Source organism: Notamacropus eugenii, chromosome 7, assembly GCF_028372415.1.
Source record: "Notamacropus eugenii isolate mMacEug1 chromosome 7, mMacEug1.pri_v2, whole genome shotgun sequence".
Classification (NCBI taxonomy): domain Eukaryota; kingdom Metazoa; phylum Chordata; class Mammalia; order Diprotodontia; family Macropodidae; genus Notamacropus; species Notamacropus eugenii.
In genome coordinates, this window is record NC_092878.1 from 17,279,915 (window position 1) to 17,296,475 (window position 16,561).

The 16,561-nt window shown below is 38.1% G+C and overlaps 1 protein-coding gene across 5 annotated transcripts in view; it reads left to right on the plus strand.

Moving 5' to 3' along the window:
- Positions 1 to 16,561, plus strand: part of SLC12A6 (solute carrier family 12 member 6) — a 93,903-nt gene that overhangs the window by 58,515 nt on the left and 18,827 nt on the right. For all 5 annotated transcript variants that reach the window (XM_072625237.1, XM_072625236.1, XM_072625234.1 and 2 more), the window contains 5 exons: positions 6,960 to 7,054; positions 8,332 to 8,463; positions 9,095 to 9,241; positions 15,120 to 15,174; positions 15,637 to 15,767. In XM_072625237.1, the coding sequence (XP_072481338.1) occupies positions 6,960 to 7,054; positions 8,332 to 8,463; positions 9,095 to 9,241; positions 15,120 to 15,174; positions 15,637 to 15,767 (560 nt within the window). The remainder of the gene's footprint in view (positions 1 to 6,959; positions 7,055 to 8,331; positions 8,464 to 9,094; positions 9,242 to 15,119; positions 15,175 to 15,636; positions 15,768 to 16,561) is intronic.

A 16,561-nucleotide genomic window follows, 5' to 3' on the forward strand; every position in this document is an offset into this window, starting at 1 on the left:
ATTCCATCTGGAAACATATTCCTGAACACCTCCCCTACTGCTACCCCAAGTCTACTTCACTTGATTATCTTTTTGCCTAAGCTAGGCACGTCATAGGAGAGAGATATTGGAGCTCTCCAAAAAGGGGAAGGAAAAAAACTGTACACACAGCACTATTTAACTTTGATCTTCATCATTAATATTCTCTCCATTGTCAGGCATTTTCTCTGGTTTTTCTCTGAGCCTAGAATGCTCTCTTTCCTTCTCTCTGCCCACTATATACCAGGCACTGTGCTAATCCCTGGGCATACAAAGAAAGGCATGCAGTAGTCCTTGCCCACAAGGATTTTACGATCTAATGGGGAAGACAACAAGCAGACAATTATATCCATACAAGCTTATGGGATAAATAAAGGGAAAAATAACAGAAGGAAGGCACTAGAATTAAGAGAGGTTGGGAAAGGCTTCCTGTAGAAGGTGGGATTCTAGTTGAGACTTGAAGGAAGCCAGGAGGGTGGAGATGAGGAAAAACATGCCAGGCATAGGGAACAACCCAGAGCCAAGAGATAGGGCATCTTGTTCATAGAGTAGCTAGGAGGCCAGTTTCACCAGTTCAAAGAGTATTGCGGGGAGGAGCATGGGGAATGGTATAAAATGTAAGAAGACTAGAAAGGTAGGTGTGGGGGCTAGATTATGAAGAACTTTGAATGCCAAACAAAGCATTTTGTATGTAATCCTGGAGGCAATAGGGAGCTGCTGGAGTTTATTGAGTAGAGAGGTGACATGATCAGACCTGAACTTTAGAAAAATCATCTTAGGGGCTAAATAAAAGACAGATTGGAGTGGGGAGAGAGAAAGGCAGATCACTAGCAGGATATTGCAATAATCCAGGCATGAGGGCCACCACTAGAGTGATGGCAATTTCAGAAGACAGAAAGGGGCATATTCAAGAGACATTGCAAAGGTGAAATTGATAGGTGTTCGCAATAGCTTGGATACGGAGGGGAAGAGATAGTGAAGGGTCCAGGATGACTCTTAGGTCACCTATGAGCCTGGAAGACTGAGAGGATGGTGGTGCTCTTGAAATTAATAGGGAAGTTTGGAATGGGGAGAGGTTTAGGGGGAAAGATAATGAGTTCTTTTTTGGACGTGTTGAGTTTAAGATGTCTTTTAGAATCTAGTTTGAGATGTCTGAAAGGCATTTGGAGTTGTGAGACTGAAGAACAGCAGAAATGTTAGGGCTAGATAGGTAGATCTGAGAATCTCAACAGAGAGATAATTAAAACCATGGGAGCTGATGAGATCAGTAAGAGAAGTAGTGTGGAGGAAGAAAAGAAGAAGAGGTCAGATAGGTAGGAAAAAAACCATAAGAGTGATTTCTCTAAAGCCTAGAGAGGAGAGAGTATCAAGGAAAAGAGAGGGTGGTTGACAGTGTCAAAGGCTGCAGAAAGTTCAAGAAGGATGAAGGTTAAGAAAAGGCCGTTGGATTTGGCACTTGGTAGATCTCTGGGAACTTTGGAGAGAGCAGTTTGGTTGGAATGATGAAGCCAGATTAAGAAGAGAGTGAGGGGAAAGGAAGTGTATATAACAACAATTATAGATGTCGTTTTCAAGTTTTGCCACAAAGGGAAGAAGAGATAGAGGATGATAGCAGGGATGGAAGGATCAAAGGAGGGATTTTTCCCCAATTTTTTGCCTTTTTATTTAACATTTTGAGTTCCAAATCTCTCCTTTCCTCCCTGTCCCCCTCCTTAAGATGATAAGCAATGAGATATAGGTTATACATGTGCAATTATGTAAAACATTTCCATATTAGTCATTTTGTACAAGAAGACTTGAGTAAAAGAAAAAAATGAAAGAAAGACATCTTAAACTCAACATGTCCAAAAAAGAACTCATTATCTTTCCCCCTAAATCCTCTCTACCTTCCAAACTTCCCTATAACTTTCAGGAGCACCACCATCCTCTCAGTCTCCCAGGCTCATAGGTAATCTAAGAGTCATTCTGGATCCTTCCCTATCTCCTCCCCTCCATGTCCAAGCTATTGCCAAGGCCTGTCAATTTCACCTTTGCAATATCTCTTAAATACCCTGTCCTTCTGTCCTCTAGTGGTGGCCCTCACCTCAGAGCATGCTTCAGTCTCTGCTCAGTCATTGTCAGTTCTTCTTCTGGAGGTGGCCAGTGTGCTTCATCATTAGCTCTTTGGGATCAATCATTGTATTGCTGAGAATGGCTAAGTCACTCGCAGCTCTTCATTGAACAGGATTACTGTTATTGTGCGCAACGTGCACGTTCCCCGGGTCTGTTCACTTCACTGTGCCTCAGTGCATGTAAGTCTTTCCAGGTTTTTCTGAAATCATCCTGTTTGTTATTTCTTATAACACAATAATATTCCATTACAATCATATACCACAGCTTATTTAGCCATTCCCCCCAGTGGATGGGCATCCTTTTGATTTCCATTTCTTAGCCACCACAAAGAGAGCTGCTATAAATATTTTTGTACAAATAGATCCTTTCCCTTTTTTTTTTTGAATGTCTTTGAGAGATAGACCTGGCAGTGGTATTACCGTATCAAAAGGTATACACAGTTTTATAGCCCTTTGGGCATAGTTCCAGTTGTTCTTCAGAATGGATGGATCAGTTCACAACACCAACAGTGCATTCGTTTCCCAGTTTTCCACATCTCCTCCAATATTTAACATTTTTCTTTTTTGTCATATTAGCCACTCTGATAGTTGTGAGGTGGTACCTCAGAGTTATTTTAATTTGCATTTCTCTGATCAATAATGATTTAGAGCATTTTTCCATCTGACTATAGATAACTTTGACTTATTTGTCTGAAAACTGCAAAGGAGGGTTTTTTGAAGATGTTGGAGATATGGGTATGTTTGTAGGCAATAGGGAAGTAACCAGTAGACAAAGAGACTGAAGATAAGTGAGCATGATGATTTATTATTTTTTTGCATTCCTTTTTTTTAATTAAATTATTTTATTTGTTTTCAGTGTTCTACAATCACTTCCATATATCTTAGATTTTTTCCCCTCCCTCTTCCTCCTTCCCCCCTCTCTCCCCACTCCCTCCCTGAGATGGCATGCAATTTTATACAGGTTCTACACATACATTTCTATTAAATAGATTTTCACCTTAGTCATTTGCATAGAAGAATTAAAATGAATGGGAGAAATCATAAAACAAAATATAATACAAAAGAAAATGGTCTGCTTCATTCTGCAATCGAATTCCATAATTCTTTCTCTGGATGTGGAAGGCATTTTGCCTCAAGAGTCCACTGGGAATTTGTTAAGTCATTGCATTGCAATGAAGTACTAAGTCTACCAGAAAAATTCTTTGCACACTGTGGTTGTTTCTGTGTATGAAGTTCTCCTGGTACTGTTCCTTTCACTCAGCATTAGTTCATATAAGTCCTTCCAGGCCTTTCTGAAATCTTCCTGTTCATGATTTCCAATAGCACAATAGTATTCCATTACATTCATACACAATAATTTATTCAGCCATTCCCCAACTGATAGCCATCCCCTTGATTTCCAGTTTTTGGCTGTCACAGAGAGCTGCTATAAATATTTTTGTACATGTGGGACCCTTTCCCATTTTTATGATCTCTTGGAGATATAGTCCCAGAAGCGATATTGCTGGATCAAAGGGTATGCACATTTTTGTAGCCCTTTGGGCATAGTTCCAAATTGCTCTCCAGAATGGTTGGATCAGCTCACAGCTCCACCAACAATGATTTAGTGTTCCAACTCTCCCACATCTTCTCCATCATTTATCATCTTCCTGTTTTGTCATGTTAGTCAATCTGATAGGAGTGATGTGGTGTCTCAGAGTTGTTTTGATTTGCATCTCTCTAATCAATTGTGATTTAGAGCATTTTTTCATATGACTATATGATTCTTGTACATTTGACTCAATTCTCTATGTATTTTAGAAATGAGGCCTTTACTCATTTCTAGAATATATAGAGAACTGACTCAAATGTATAATCATACAAGTCATTCCCCAATTGATAAATGGTCAAAGGATATGAACAGGCAATTTTCAGAAGAAGAAATTAAAGATATCTATAATCATATGAAAAAATGCTCTAAATCACTTTTGATTAGAGAGATGTAAATCAAAACAACTCTGAGGTACCACATCACACCTATAAGATTGGCAAACATGACAGAACAAGAAAATGATAAATGCTGGAGAGGATGTGGGAGAGTTGGAACACTAAATCATTGTTGGTGGAACTATGAGCTCATCCAACCATTCTGGAGAGCAATTTGGAACTATGCCCAAAGGGCCACAAAATTGTGCATACCCTTTGACCCAGCAATATCACTACTAGGACTGTATCCCCAAGAGATCATAAAAATGGGAAAGGGTCCCACATGTACAAAAATATTTATAGTAGCACTCTTTGTAGTTGCCAAAAACTGGAAGTCAAGGGGATGTCCATCAATTGGGGAATGGCTGAATAAATTATGGTGTATGAATGTAATGGAGTACTATTGTGCCATAAGAAATGATGAACAAGAAGACTTCAGAGAGGCCTGGAAGGACTTATATGACCTGATGCTGAGTGAAAGGAGCAGAACCAGGAGAACTTTGTGCACAGCAACGACCACAGTGTGCGAGAGTTTTTTCTGGTAGACTTGGAATTTCGTAATAATGCAAGAACTTCTTAAAAAAAAAAAAATCCCAATGGTGATTCTCAAGGCAAAATGCCTTCCACACTCAGAGAAAGAAATATGGAAGTCATTCGCAAAATGTAGCAGATCATGTTTGTGTATGTGTAAGTTTTTGTGTATCATGTTTTGATTTATTATATGATTTCTTTCATTTATTTTAGTTCAACTACATAGCATGACTATAGTGAAAATACACTCAATAGGAAAGTATATGTAGAACCTATACAGAATTGTATGCAGTTGTGGGGAGGGAGGGGGGTAGTAGGGGGCAGGTGTGGGGGGGATAAAATCTCAATTGTATGGCAGTCATTGTTAAACATTAAAAAATAATTAAAAAAAAATAAAGAAATGAGGCCTTTATCACAGACCCTAGTTGCAAAAATTCTTTCCCAGTTTTCTGCTTCCCTTCTAATTTTGGTTACATTGGGTTTGTTTGTGCAAAAACTTTTCAATTTAATGCAATCAAAATTATCCATTTTGCCCTTCATAATGTTTTCTATTTCTTGTTTAATCAAAAATTTCTCCACAAATCTAATAAATACACTATTCCTTGCTCCCCTAATTTGTTTATAGTAGTCATCAGTCTTTATACCTAGATCATGTAGCCATTTGGACTTTATTCTTATCTACAATGTCAGGCATTGGTCTGTGCCCAGTTTCCACCACTTATCCAGTTTTCCCAGCAATTTTTGTCAAACAAGAGCATGATTTAAAAGGGGGCAGTCTGTTGAAAGAAATGAGATAAAATGGGACAGTGACACCTAGCTTCGCAGAAGTGAAAAATTAAATAAAAGGGAAGTTGATTTAGGTGAGAAGAAGTAGTGCATAAAGATTAAAGAACGACAAAATTGAGATGTTTTAACTTTATCCTGCTGGCAAATATTTTAGAAAGTTGTTGGGGACTGGTAATGGGGGTGATCATGAACAGAGCTCTGTCAGCCTCATACTAAGACTGATTGTCTTCCATAGCTCAGTGGCAAAATGTACGTAATATTTTATTACCTAAGGAAGTAGTAGTTTGGTTTGATACAAAAGTGTAAACAGACTGGCATTTAAACTGACTGTGTGAGAAAGTCTTCCAGTTCAATGTGGAATAAAAATAATATGGGAAGAAGCAAGGGGCAAGAGCCTAGGCTTGGTGTCAGGAAATGTGCCTGATACTTCACTAGCTGTGTGACTCTGGTCAGATACATTTAAGGCTCGGTAGCATCCTCTGCAAAACTGGGGAAAATCCCTGATTGTGCCACCCAGGGGCTGTTTTAAGGATCAGATGAGATCTTGTTGGTGTAGTGTGTTGCTGTTGTAAACAAACTCTTAGGCCCCTTTGAAGCCTGCATGGATTTGTTATGTAAAGTCCTGGGGGTATCGCAGGTTTTGTTGTTTTTTTTTTTAAGGATATAGCCTTGGGATTACAAAAAAAAAAGTAATTTGTTGTTAAGTGACTTAGATCTGAGACAAAAGATTTTTGCCCACTGGTAATAATAACAAGGTAAAGTCCGCACATCCCATTGTAGGGATCAGCCAAAGCTTGATGATTAAGGATGACATTGAACAAGCAGATCAGGGAATTTGGATTCCAATCTCACTGCAACACTTACTAATTGTGCAAAAGCAAACAGAACTCTTCACTTCTCATCTGCAACAGAGACCAGTGATGGCCAATAGAATGCTGGACCTGGAGTCAAGAAGATCTGAGTTCAAATTAGGCCTCATGTGCTTCTGTCTCAGTTTCCTTAACTGTAAAATGGGAGTAATAACAGCTCTTACCTCGAAGGGTTGTTGTGAGGATCACATGAGATTTTTATAGGAGCACTTAGCACAGTGCCTGGTACATAGGAGGCACTTTGTAATACTCATTCCCTTCCTTCCCCTTCCCTTCAAGAATGGGGTTAATACTCAAAGGACTGTTACAAAGAAAGCATACTGTAAACCGTAAAGCACTGTGTAAACGTGAGATGGTGGTTGTCATTCCTTGTACAGGTGACTGGATCACAGGTCTCTGAGGCTTCATTATCTGAGAGTCTTTCAAACAGCTGCCTGAAGAATGAACCATTGGAATGATTTATGTTCAGTACTTCCCAGGTTCTTATGTACAATCAGTATCCAAGGAAAAATCCTGTTCTCTGATCTTTGGCATCTTTAAATGAGAACTTGCTCCCCACTATTTCTTATTAGGAAATATGTTTTATATGTCACTAACTTGTCAGGGTATACTGTGGCCCTTGAATCCCACTAAGAAATTCATTGGCTTTTTTTCACCTTTTTTTTTTTCTTTAAAACAGATGATGGGCATAAGAAAGCTCGCAATGCTTATCTCAACAACTCCAATTTTGAAGAGGGGGATGAATATTTTGACAGAAACCTGGCACTCTTTGAGGTAATAGTTGAGAGAATACTAGAGATCAAGACTGCTATACGGTCAGTTGTGAAACTCCCAGGAGAACACTGGCAAGAATTCTCTAGTGTTTTCTCTCCCATTAGTTGACAGTAAACAATGACAGTTGCATACCTTAATGATATGGTTGATTAACATTTTAATTTATCATTATAGCTAATAACACATCATATAGTCTAAATTAAAATGAGTGGTTGACTTAGCCAAATTTCTACTTGAAGGGAAAAAAATCAAGAAATCTCAGGGATGACTTTTAATAATGATCAGTTAGTACCTAAATGATTCATGGGGACTCCCTCTGTAGTACTTTTTGTGGGGGTGGGATCGATAACTGAGATTTCATCTATACATAGAACTCTCGGCATGAAAACTTCTTTCACTTGATTTTATAAAGCAGCAGTTTGTCTTCCTTTACAGTCTTAGGGGACTGCTTGGGTCACCAAGAGTTGAAGTGACTTGCCAGTGGTTATATAACCAGTTTATGTCAGAGGCCAGCCCTCTATACCATGCCATCTCTCCTCCTGTGTACAAAGCAGCGTAGTTTGTGTCATTTTGAAAACCTGTTTCAGGAGCTTCAGAGAAAGATCACCATAGAAAATGGAGTTAGGCTGCTAATTCTAATCTAATCGTCTATCTGTTCCCCAACAAAGACAACAGAGCTCATTCTGAAAGGCTCTGGAGCTCTGGCCTAGATATCAAGCCAGCACTGCCTTCGGCTGACTTTGAGCAAGTGACGATTGCTGCTTCGGTGCTGCCCTCTGTAAAGGGCCATCTTCTCGGCCACCTTCAGAAGACAGACTGAGGTTTTAAGGAAAGCAAAATCAACCCCAAAACCTTTTTATCATAGACCTACTCCCTTAAAGTGATGGATAGGTCTAATCTGATTGCCAGGAACGTTAACAACCTAAAAACAGCACCACAGTCAATAGTCATGTTTTCAGCATTCTTGCTGGGCCGTAATCTTACACTGATGTCTAACGTGACTTTTTTCCCCAGGCTGTAGGCTAAGTTGAAAGGCCATCATAAAATACTTTTGATTTAGTCATTTTTTAAAAAGATGGTATTTACGTTCATGCTCTTTGATTTGAATTTGAGGTCCTCTGCCTGTTGAAGGAAGGAAAAGGTAAACTTTTTGGAATAATTCATCTATGAAGCATTTTCTTAATTTAGAGTTTTCTAGGCCTTGTTTCTCTGCTGTTCACTTAGATGTTTATCACTATTTCTAATTCCATATTTCCTCCCTTTCCCTCACTTGGTAGGAAGAGATGGACACGAGGCCAAAAGTGTCTTCACTGCTTAATCGCATGGCTAATTATACTAATTTGACACAAGGAGCAAAGGAGCACGAAGAAGCAGAGAATATTACAGAAGGGAAGAAGAAGCCCACCAAGGTGAGGCCCCGGGATGTAACCAGTGTGCAAAGGGAACCCTGCCTAGGAAAGGGAGAGACTGTCAGCATAGCATGAGAGAAGAAACGTTACATCCCCTGCTCTGTCTCTGACTTTTAAAAAACCAACACTCAGTTTCACTTAAGAATATGAAAAACACATAACTTATATTGTTGTTCAACTCTCTGAAGACAGGAAGTGCCTCCAAACCTTCATGTTATTGGCTGCCAAATACTAATGGAGATTAAGTAGTGCTAAGGGAAAGAGCCTTTCTACCTGAGTCATTATTCCTTTATCACATGGAGGTGATCTCTGTCTGGAGAGGAACCGCATAGCTCTGAGAAGCAGGCGATGTGAAATTGTAGAGGACCCATCAATAAAACTTATAGATTTTTATTTGGGACCAAGTACCTATGTGTGATCAAAGGTAGGGCACCTTTCGTTTGTAAGGTACGGGTTTCACATATATATATATTTATGTATATTCTTCCCAGGGAACTCTATCTCATTACTTATGCTGTTGAAATGATGCTGGTGGGCAAGGATCACATATCTTGGACAGTGAAGGAGGAAGGGCACCTTTTCTCTTGATTAGCCATTTATCTTTTTTTTTTCTCTGTGTCTTTCTTTGCAGAGCCCCCAGATGGGTACTTTCATGGGTGTGTACCTCCCATGTCTACAAAATATTTTTGGCGTGATTCTTTTTCTGCGGCTCACGTGGGTGGTAGGCACAGCTGGAGTTCTCCAGGCCTTTGCCATTGTCCTCATCTGCTGCTGCTGTGTAAGTCCCACATGGGCTTCTGGGACTCTGGGAATCCTGTGCTTCTGAAAGTCTATCTACGTACATCAACTATTAGACTCAAGATTTAGTATTTGGTTAATTGAATTGAATTTGACCAGTTTTTCATTTTATCCCCAAAATATCATTTAAGGTAAAGAACAGTGATCGTATTCAGAAGGGAACATTCTGATACCAAAATTAAGTGCCATGTCAAACATTTACTTAGTACCTACTGTATGATACACTATCCTAGTAATTTCAAAGGGAAAAATTTTCAGCAAAGTAGAGAGTGCCATCCATGAGAACAGAAATGCAGTCTTATTCACTTTCATATTCCTTGGCATCTAGCACAAGACTTTGTCTGCAACATATATTCAGTAAATATTTGTGAAGTTGAATGTGGATCCCATTCATAAAGAACTTGCAATCAAAAGAATTATGACTTTTTGTTCTTCAAAAGGTCTAACATAGCAACAGGAAATACAATTTTTTACATAGAAATTATTAAGGGACCCACTTTCATTTAAACTAGTATCATTCCCTGATTCTAAGGATCAGAAATCAGCTGAGAGTATAGTTTACATGAAACAATTTAGGGGGAAAAACGTTCTTATGTATTAAAGATCCAGGGAGGGTTAGATCTTTGGTTATTGTGCCAAGCAAATTCTGTTGTGGACAGATAATTTTATTTGGCTCCTTAAGTCTGAACTCCCAGCTGTGATTCCCCAGCCTTTAATTCATGCTGTTATTAGATCAAACTCTTAATGAAATATTCTTCTCTGTGCATTGTACTAAGTTGAGCACTGGACTGAAAAAGGAAGAACTTTCAATTAAGAGCAAATGGTAATTGTAAAACCTTGAAGGCACAGAACATAGGATGATAGATTTGGATCCAACAAACCCTTTAGAAGTCTTCAAGTCCATCTGTCTCATTGTACAGATTAGAAAATTATAAATGGCAGAGCCAGTACTAGAAGCAAAAAGAGAAGTTTGCCTGGAAAAAAAGTGAATGACAAACACAGATTGCCTATTGAGTGGTTCTGTCAATACACAGATATTACATAGGAAGAGATTAAACTGAATAACATTTGGGAAATTGTGTTGTGCTTTTACTGATCCCAAGTTAATCTCTGCTGCAAAAACTAATATTTTTAACATTAGTATTTTCCTACTGTACGTCATGGAATATCATCCCTGAATAGTCATAATTTCTGGTGACCCAAAGGTCAATATAAAGACATTTGATGAATTTAAGTAAGCCAAAGAACATTATCAACAGTAACTTATTTTTAAGAAATGAATTAAAAGATATTTTCCAGGAAATGTGTGCCCAGACAAGGAGATAGACCAATTATAACAAGAGTAGAAGCAGCGCTATTACAGTATAAAGGACGTTCTACTCAGAGGACTTGAGTTCATGCTTTGTCTCTGCTGCTTACTACCTGGATGATTGAGTCATATCACTTTTAATTTAATTTCTTTCTTCATCTGTAAACTGAGGGATTAAACTAGTTGATCTCCAAAGTAAGTTTGAAACTCCAAGTCTGTTATAGTAAATAAATGATTATTGCACAGATATGCACAGAATCTTAGAAGAACCAGAGGAAAGTTTCCCATGATCAGTCTTCTTCCACATCCTCCCCATTTCAGCCATGTTAAGCCCTGCCCTTTTATCACTGAAATGTGTCCTGAATTAACTCCCTCCTTTTCCTTCCCAGTCTTGACCTTAACCCTGCTTAGATCCTCAGTACTTCTTGCCTGGACTATTAAATAGCCTCTACTTAACCTCTAAATTTCTCTCTCTTCCAAAATAAGGTTTCTTTAAAGGATCATTCTAATAATGTTATTTCTCTTAAAAAAAAAAATAAATTTTCAGTGGCTTCTCATTCCCTAAGAAAGCACTACCTTCTTCACTCTCCACGGGCTGGTCCCAGTTGTGCAGTTTACTGGTATGATCATGAGCAGGGACCCAGGAGAGCTGAGTCCCAGTGCTGATTTTCCACCGTCTCTGTATTGGGCAAATCACTTCAATTCTTTGGGCCTTCGTCTTCTCCTCTTTAAATTGATGCTTCTCATCTTTAAATTGGTATTGAATTAGGCGACAGAGATCTCCAGGGTCCCTTTCAGCTTTAACATCTGTGATCCTGTCATTTTGAAAGTCATTTTCACCTCTGTAAGTCTGTGAGACCAACCTCCCAGTGTTATTTACCATAACTCTTCAATGGAGAACATATCTTTCATCCAAATGTGCCCACCCACCTCACATTCTACCAGGAAATTGTCTTTCCTGAGCCAGCAATTTGTTTTTTTTTTCTCTGACTCTCTTTCTTTGAACACAAGGTATTTTGTACCTCCCTTTTATGTATTTATCACATTATTACAGTTATTTAAATATCTCTCATTAAGCATAAAGTCATTGAGGGAAGGAACCATGTTTTATTTTTTGTCTCCTCCACGACATCTAGTTTAGTGCCTTGCAATCAATCAATCGATTGATGGATCAATATTTATTGAACATTACCACATGCCAGGCCCTGTGACTAAGCTAAGCACTATTAACTGAACTTAAGCCCTTGCACATGATAAATGCTTAATACATGTATTGTTAAACAAATGTAGACAAGAATGATGTGACCAAACATATGGTGACATTGTAGGCTGAAAACTACAAACAAATGCAAAAATTAAGTGAATTTTTTGTCTTTTGTATTGTAAGAGAAAGTGTTGTCACTATATCAAGAAAATCACGGATTCGGTTTTTTAAAAATTATCTTATGCCTGTGTTTATAGGAGAGTGATTATGCTGTGAGGAAGGAAGAGTAAATGAAAGGGACTGACTTTGGGCTGACTCTAGGGAGGAGGTCATGAGGGCAGGATCCCATCTCCAAATTTTGAGAGACATGAGATTTATTCTATAAGGGCCTCAGCACTCAGATAATATAGAGTTCTACAGTTCAGGGAGCGGGATCCAGATTCCTTGGCTAATCTGCTGTGATTCAGGGTTGAAGGATAAGATTTATGGTTTTTGTAACACAAAAGCTATAAGTAAGTAGTGTGGGGTGCTTGTGAAGAGCAGGCCCAGGAATCCCCAGTCCCTGGAAATGTAATTTGCATTCTAATGTGGCAGTGTACTTATAATAGCATCATCCTCTTGTCTTTACCAGCTTCCTACCCAATGGAATACATAGTTGAGCCCTAGGTAAATTATTTTCTTTTTTTTTTTTCTTTTTATTTTTTATTATTATTTTTAATGGTTTACAATCGCTGCCATAAAATTTAAGATTTTATCCCCCCCACACCTACCCCCCACTAGCCCCCTCCCCCCCCCATGACCACATACAATTCTGTATAGGTTCAACATATACTTTCCTATTGAGTACATTTTCACTATAGTCATGCTATGTAGTTGAACTAAAATAAATGGAAGAAATCATATAACAAATCAAAACATGATACACAAAAACATGCATACACACAAACATGATCTGCTACATTCTGCAAATGACTTCCATATTTCTTTCTCTGAGTGTGGAAGGCATTTTGCCTTAGAAATCCACCATCGGGATTTTTTTTTTTTAATAAGTTCTTGCATTATTACGAAATTCCAAGTCTACCAGAAAAGACTCTCGCACACTGTGGTCGTTGCTGTGCACAAAGTTCTCCTGGTTCTGCTCCTTTCACTCAGCATCAGATCATATAAGTCCTTCCAGGCCTCTCTGAAGTCTTCTTGTTCATCATTTCTTATGGCACAATAGTATTCCATTACATTCATATACCATAATTTATTCAGCCATTCCCCAATTGATGGGCATCCCCTTGACTTCCAGTTTTTGGCAACTACAAAGAGTGCTGCTATAAATATTTTTGTACATGTGGGACCCTTTCCCATTTTTATGATCTCTTGGGGATACAGTCCTAGTAGTGATATTGCTGGGTCAAAAGGGTATGCACATTTTTGTAGCCCTTTGGGCATAGTTCCAAAGTGCTCTCCAGAATGGTTGGATGAGCTCATAGTTCCACCAACAATGATTTAGTGTTCCAACTCTCCCACATCCTCTCCAGCATTTATCATTTTCTTGTTCTGTCATGTTTGCCAATCTTATAGGTGTGATGTGGTACCTCAGAGTTGTTTTGATTTGCATCTCTCTAATCAAAAGTGATTTAGAGCATTTTTTCATATGATTATAGATATCTTTAATTTCTTCTTCTGAAAATTGCCTGTTCATATCCTTTGACCATTTATCAATTGAGGAATGACTTGTATGATTATACATTTGAGTCAGTTTTCTATATATTCTAGAAATGAGGCCTTTATCCCCGAGCTTAGCCGTAAAAATTCTTTCCCAATTTGCTACATCCCTCCGGATTTTGGTTGCATTGGATTTGGTTGTGCAAAAACTTCTCAGTTTAATGTAATCAAAATTATCCATTTTGCATTTCATAATGCTTTCTATCTCTTCTTTAGTAAAAAATTCTTCCCTTCTCCATAAATCTGATAAATACACTATTCCTTGCTTCTCCAGTTTATTCATGGTGTCAATCTTTATACCTAAATCATGTACCCATTTGGACTTTATTCTTGTGTACAATGTCAGGTATGGGTCTATACCTAATTTCCGCCACACTGTTATCCAGTTTTCCCAGCAATTTTTGTCAAACAATGAGTTCTTATCCCAGAAGCTGGGGTCCTTGGGTTTATCAAACATGAGGTTGCTATATTCCTTGCCTACTGTGTCTTGAGTGCCAAGTCTATTCCACTTGTCTACCTCTCTGTTTCTTAGCCAATACCAAGTGGTTTTGATAATTGCTGCTCTATAGTACAATTTGAGGTCTGGTAGCGCTAGGCCACCTTCCCAAGCATTTCTTTTCATTAGTCCTTTTGATATTCTGGACCTTTTGTTCTTCCAAATGAATTTTGATATTATTTTATCCAGCTCTAGAAAGTAATTATCTGATAGTTTAATTGGTATGGCACTAAATAAGTAAATTAATTTAGGTAGAATTGTCATTTTTATTATATTAGCACGGCCTACCCATGAGCAACTAATGTTTTTACACTTACTTAAATCTGACTTTATTTGCGCAAAAAGTGTCTTGTAATTGTGTTCGTATAATCCCTGGGTTTGTTTTGGCAGGTAGACTCCTAAGTATTTTATAGTGTCTACCCTAGCTTTAAATGGGATTTCTCTTTCTATCTCTTGCTGTTGGACTTCGTTGCTTATATATAGGAATGCAGAAGATTTATGTGGGTTTATTTTGTAACCTGCAACTTTGCCAAAGTTGTTTATTATTTCAAGTAGTTTTTTACTTGAATCTCTGGGATTCTCTAAGTAGATCATCATATCATCTGCAAAGAGTGATAACTTAGTTTCTTCTTTGGCTATTCTTATTCCTTCAATATCTTTATCTTGTCTCATTGCTACAGCTAACATTTCTAGTACCATATTGAATAATAGTGATGGTAATGGACATCCTTGTTTCACCCCTGATCTTATTGGGAATGCATCTAGCTTATCCCCATTGCATATAATGCTTGCTGAAGGTTTTAGATAGATACTGCTTATTATTTTATGGAAAGTTCCCTTTATTCCTATGTTCTCCAGTGTTTTTAATAGGAATGGGTGTTGTATTTTGTCAAAGGCTTTTTCTGCATCTATTGAGATAATCATGTGGTTTTTGTTAGCTTTGTGGTTGATGTGATGGTAAATTATTTTCTAAAATTTAAGTGCTTTGGAAATGTTAAGAAAAAGGTAATATAATGATAACAATCAGTATTTATGTAGCGCTTGGTTTGCAGACATGTCTGTGTTATTTCACTGGATAAGGTGATGCCAAAGTACCATGTTTATTTCCTATTCACCTCTTTTCTTTTACTTAGACAATGCTCACTGCTATCTCCATGAGTGCCATTGCCACCAATGGTGTGGTGCCAGGTGAGTGTGTCATTACTGTGTGCTTGTAAGTCCTGGAATTCAGAAACCAGTTATTCTGAGAAAGTAGAGAGTTTTATGTCATTTAACATATACCCTGCCTTCTAATACATAGAATGTCGGTCTGTATTCTGTGGAAGGCATTTCATTATGTTTTGGACTCTGTGTCAGCTAAAGACAGTCATGTAAACCTCTCTCTTTCAGAATAATTTATGTGGCCATTTTTTTCCCCTAAAGTGACCATTTTCTGCTTTTTCTGAGACAGTCTAGTGAATTTGATCGTTTCATGTGGAATAAATGAAGAGTAGTTTTTATTCAGTGAAGGCTTAATGATACCAACACTGGGAAATTTGCTCCCTATAAAAGCTAGGATGTCTGAGAATTTTAGTTATATTTACCTTTCTTTTGTGTTTTTGTTTTCACTGGTATGTGTCCTTTTCAAAAATTCTCACCTTTCCTTTCTAGCTGGAGGCTCATACTTCATGATTTCCCGAGCATTAGGCCCAGAGTTTGGTGGAGCTGTGGGCCTCTGCTTCTACCTTGGTACCACTTTTGCAGCAGCCATGTATATCCTTGGTGCCATCGAGATATTCCTGGTAAGTTAATGTCTTGGCTGTGTTCTGGGCTAGGTTCTGTGGAGGAGGAAGGTGCACTTGGAGTCCCTTTTCTCAAGATTCTTCCAAATACTGGCTAAAAGAATTGACCAAGTGACTGATTTTCAACATGTCCCTGGAACTCCATGGTCTTTATTGTGAATTTTGTAGAGTGGATGTAGCTATGACAACATAGATTTTCACCTTCCTCTTTGTTACATTTCCATGTCATTTTGTGACTGGGAAAGGAATTTGTTTTCCCTATCAGAGCAAAATGTAGTTGAGTAAAAGCAAAATTAATTTCTCTTGTCATTCTTACCCCCTCTAATCATTTCTATTCTCACAGTGGAAATGTTTAAGAACACACAGTAATCCATCCTTTTATTTAATCTTTTAAATGCAAGTAACAGTTCATTCCTGTTGTTTTGGTGGGATGCTTAGCCAGAACAGTATGGAGGAAAAAGAAAACCCTTGGTAGACTATTTTCCCAATTATTTCAGGTATTTTAATTTGGAAATAGATTGGTAAAGAAAAACCTAAAAGGGTTTAATCACATTTGAGTAATGCTCAAGTCAAGTCAACCAACATTTTATAAAGTGCCTACTACATGCCAGACACGATCCTGAACTCTGGGGATACAAAGAAGGGTACAAAATAGTCCCTACCCTCAAGAAGCCAATAGTTTAATGGGGGCGAGAATATGCAAACAACTATGTACAAATGAAATCTATGGGATAAATTAGAGGTAATCTTAGAGGGCTGGCACTAGCGTTAAGAGTTTTTTGGAGTAGTTCTGT